The sequence below is a fragment of the Agrilus planipennis genome, unplaced genomic scaffold, assembly GCF_000699045.2.
Source record: "Agrilus planipennis isolate EAB-ADULT unplaced genomic scaffold, Apla_2.0 scaffold71, whole genome shotgun sequence".
Classification (NCBI taxonomy): domain Eukaryota; kingdom Metazoa; phylum Arthropoda; class Insecta; order Coleoptera; family Buprestidae; genus Agrilus; species Agrilus planipennis.
Window position 1 is genome coordinate 459448 of NW_020439007.1, and position 4447 is coordinate 463894.

Genomic DNA, 4447 nt, shown 5'->3' on the forward strand with positions numbered 1-4447 from the left:
ATTATTAAATGTATGAATGTATGTATGTATAATACAGTAGATGTTATTGCTAAATTATATTAATAATAATTATGATAGGTATAATTAAGTACTTATTATGAATATTTTATACAATTACTTTCTATTCACCTAACAAATTCATTGAACATTTTTATTTGGCCTTTGGCTTTCAGTTTCCATGGCAAATAAATTTTACTGGATAACACAATAGTGATTTTGTTGTTGCCTAATTGATTATGTGATATCAAAAGTACCACTTTTTTTTAATTTTATGAATTGTTATGTACAACATACTAGAAGAGGGGTGGGGGGCGATTTTGGGACAATGTAAATATTATGTGTAATCTGACCGGATTTCCTTAAAAATTAGTTAATTAATAATAGTCTTAATTGCACTATTAATACCTCATAAATTTGAAAAAAAAAAAATTACTCCAAAAATCTATAAATTAATTTACTGTGTAGGTGTATGTTTTTAAATCAAATTGTCTGATCATGAGTATTAACGAAAACGACTCAGTCTGTCAAATAGCCGAAGAAATTTAATAAAAGTATTACTTAATCATTGTTAAGGGGATTTTTTTTAATAATTGTATGGACCATACGTCGAGCCTGTTGTGTAGTAAGGAGCAGGATAAGCCTGTGGAGGGGGTACAGCGTATCCTGCATACGCGTACTGCTGCTTTTGGGGGTAAACTGAAAAAATAAAAAAATATTTTAATCATGTATTATTAAAAGTGTCTTATAACAAAATAAAAATAAATGAAGATCGTGTATGAACTTAGGGTTTTGTAGTCATTAGGTATTAAAAAATAAACACAATACCTATACATTGTAAGTGGGCATTTTATAAATTGCAAATATTTTCTGAAAAAGGACTAAAGTAGAAAGAGCAAAGTCAGTAGAATAAAAAATACATAGGCAATTAAATAGTAATTAAATGCACTAATGAGATATTAAATGCTTTGGTTACTAATTACTCTCCTAACGTAAGATTAAGTTAGCAGGGTATGAGCGAAAAAACTATTTAAATAATGAATTCTTATACTTAGATTTTTTGGTCATAGTAATTAAATGCTCATTAAATGTTATCCAAACAGACGAGTTGCGAATTAAATGTTCTAATTTGTTTTAAGCAAATATTAAATTAGCACAGCATAAGCAAAAAAAATATTTAAACAATGAGTACTTACAGTTTTTTTTGTTATAGTGATTAAGTGCTTATTAAATGCTACCCAAACAGACCAGTTGCTAATTAAATGGTCTAATTTTTTTCAAGCAAATAAAAGACTTCATAACATAACAATAGGTACGTTAGCATGCAAGGATCAAAAACAGGTTTAGGCAAGGAAATTCACTGTTTCAGTTATGAACTCTTTAAAGGCTAATTAAATGCCAAAATGACTAATTAAATACTTCGGGCAGTTTATTGAAAAATCTTTGTTCTCCTAGCTTAATATTTAGTTAGCAGAACATGAGCAAAAAAGTTATTCAGACAATGGATACTTACAGCTTTTTTGGTTATAGTGATTAAATGCTCATTAAATGCTATCCAAACACACAAGTTGCTAATTAAATGGTCTAATTTTTTTCAAGCAAATAAAAGACTTCAAAACTTCGACAATTGGTACGTTAGCATGCAAGGATCAAAAATAGGTTTAAGTAAGTAAAATTACTGTTCAGTCATTTACTGTTTAATGGCTAATTAAGTGCCCCAATTATAAATTAAATGCTCCGGGAATTTATTTAAACAAAAAATTCTGAATAATACTTATATAGCTTGCAGAAATTTTATGGAAATAACAAATTCAAGATCTAATTAGGTGTAATATGAATCGAGTCTGTTGTTAACTTAACTTGTCGAGTGTTAAATTAACACAATTGCAATTCATTTACGCTTAAATGAAGAATAATTAACTCCTTACATTCAGCATGTACAAATATAATGATTCTTCATTTATTTTTATTGTAAGGATAGTTTTTGGAAGTTAATTAGATAGGTACAAAGGGTACATAGGGCTAAAAAATTATGACATCCTTGTAGTTTAGTTTAAAACCTGCAGTAAAGGGTAAATTGTTACGGTTAAGGCTTAATATGTATTATTGCAAGACGACCTTTAACGAACTGTTTTTCCTCTGCAACCAATCCCAGCAAAATGTTTCCCAAAATTCCGCATGTATAATAATATAATACGGGGTTCAACCTTCAATTTTACGTGACACGACCTTCATTATTTTACAGTGGTACTAAAATTATAAAATATAGCGGTACTTTGTTAGGCAGTTACTAAAGTGATTGGTATTTATTGCTATGCGTGTGAAAAACTGCTATTATTATACCATTTCTGGAGAAAGTAAAAGTAAAAGAAAAAAACGAGACTTAGCTTCTCCTTAAGACAGTGGCGGCGCATAAATGTTAGCGGATGACGAAAATATCGTGGATAGAGACGGTTATAGATGAGGAGGTAGTAGAAAGAGTAGGAGAACAGAGGGCGGTATGGAATTAAGTAAGGAGAAGGGGTTATAGAATAATAGACATAGAGGGTTGGTTAGAGACATATTAGAGGCAGAAACAGGAGTAAAGAGGGGCAGAATATAGGGAAGAATTTATGCTTTTGCCTGATTTGTGTTAAAAATGCCATTAAAAATGTTCTTTTTAAACAGCTCTACCTTTCTGAGGATACTGAATATGACAATGGTCGAAACGCTGTGTGAAAACAGTCTCGTTAATTTTTGTTACTTCTTTCCCGTTTCCCATTATAGGTAGGTACTATGTACTCTAAGGGGGGGGGGGGGATTCTAAATCCAAAAAAAAGAAGCGTGCGCTATTCTGAAGCTACGCTAGGTGCAACATCAGCAGGGGTGGGGGCGATGTCGATGTTAGGTTAGGTTACCGGGCATCAAGTATTGCATGTTGATGGCCTCCTCCCGTTCCCGTTCGCCTCTCAGACAGACGGCGGCTCCGGAGAACAGAACAGCCCCTAGCAACGACCATCCCACCCCGACCCACGCGAGCGCGTAGCTCCAGTCGTAGAATGTCCTTGCGTTTTCGCGTAGCACCTATAAAAAAGATAGAAATGCGAATTTTCGAATGAAAACTTCCAACGAACCTGGCATTATGTATTGCACGTTGTTCAGTTGTTCACGTTCTTTCTCGCTGCCTAGGCAGCAGGCGCCGAACACGAACAAAAACGACGAACACAGCGAAAACATCACACCCAGCCATGCAAGCACGAAACTCCAGTCGTAAGATGTCGTTGTGTATTCTTGCAGGATCTGCGCATGCGTATTAAACATTTCAATAAAACAAATCAGAATATCAATACTGCTAGACAATTAAGAAAGTATTGCTGTTTTCGGTATACGTCTAGGTGTTATAATCTCAAGCAAAGAGGTTAAGGGTGTTTTAATGATTTAAACTGCGGTTATACAATATTCCTGTTCACGATACCTATTGCGATCTGTCAGATGGGCGGAGCTTAAAAAACATGGCTGAAACAAGTACGTGAAATAGTTCACGCCTTGAACTACCAGATGTCGCATCTTCATCTGACGGATCCCAATAGCTAAACGTTAACTATCCGAATACCAAATGTAATATTTGACCATCTCACTTAATGTTTAGCCGTATTTTACAGATAGGCTTTGACATCAATATCGTGTTGGTTCTGCATATCCGTTACTTTCTTTTGTGCCAACATTGACAGTCAGTAATCTTTGATGTTTAAGGAATTTTAAGAAATTATATTTAATATTATATTTCGCATTAAATTTAAAACAAAAAAGATTTTACTTACGGAATTCCATTGTTGATAATATTCTTCTCCTACCACCTTCTCTTTTTCATAAAATTCAACTGCATGCCATAGACCCATGGCCCCCGCACTCAGCAAACCTAAAATTCGTTATTATACTTTAAAATTAACAACAGTAGAACGTAGCTGCTCAATTCAAATTACATATATTTTTTTTTTTGTAAAGGTGCCCTTATTTCAAATTTACACGATGCACTTGCTAAATACACTTGGTGTGTTCGATTATTTTTTTGTCTATTTGGTATATTAGTTGTTTAATTTTCAAAAATTCAAAATTAATTTTATTGTATCAATAATTTACTTAAGAAGGGAGTGACTCATGGATGCACACTGTTATCGCTACTTTTTAATCTATAAATTGAAAACGCAATCAATATCATTAAAGACAGTGCAACTGTAGGGATAAATATAGAGGATCAAAAGATTAGTATGCTTAGATTTGCAGATGATATAGCAGTATTAGCATCTAGCAAGGAGGACCTAGAGATAGCTTTAAATAAAATGGAAGCGGTATTGACAAAACAGTACTGTATGAAAATAAATAAAAGTAAAACTAAAATACTGATATGCAAGGGAAGAAAAAGTAGGGAAAGAGCGAATATAAAGATAGGAGACGAAAAATTAGAAGAAGT

At 33.0% G+C, this 4447-nt stretch overlaps 1 protein-coding gene across 2 annotated transcripts; it reads right to left on the reverse strand.

Annotated features, from left to right (window-relative positions):
- Positions 1-42: 42 nt before the first annotated feature.
- LOC112904902 lies at positions 43-3921 on the reverse strand. Of its 2 annotated transcripts, none has more exons than XM_025976102.1 (3): positions 3798-3921; positions 2895-3060; positions 43-696 (listed from the first exon to the last, which is right to left on the reverse strand). In XM_025976102.1, exons 1-3 carry the CDS (start codon positions 3873-3875, stop codon positions 584-586), a joined length of 357 nt encoding a protein of 118 aa, XP_025831887.1. In that variant the 5' UTR covers positions 3876-3921; the 3' UTR covers positions 43-583. The 2 variants fall into 2 exon arrangements, with proteins under 2 accessions (XP_025831887.1, XP_025831886.1); XM_025976101.1 differs by lacking the exon at positions 2895-3060 and adding an exon at positions 3111-3276 and having other exon boundaries at positions 3798-3916.
- Positions 3922-4447: the final 526 nt, after the last annotated feature.

What these genes read in the sequence shown, in the direction of transcription:
- LOC112904902 (XM_025976102.1), bottom strand. Translation starts at nt 3,875, where the DNA reads ATGGGTCTATGGCATGCAGTTGAATTTTATGAAAAAGAGAAGGTGGTA. An exon ending in ATTATCAACAATGGAATTCC is followed by an intron (nt 3,061 to 3,797) that starts GTAAGTAAAATC and finishes TCTTTTTTATAG; the next exon opens with GTGCTACGCGAAAACGCAAG. An exon ending in CATGCAATACTTGATGCCCG is followed by an intron (nt 697 to 2,894) that starts GTAACCTAACCT and finishes TTATTTTTTCAG; the next exon opens with TTTACCCCCAAAAGCAGCAG.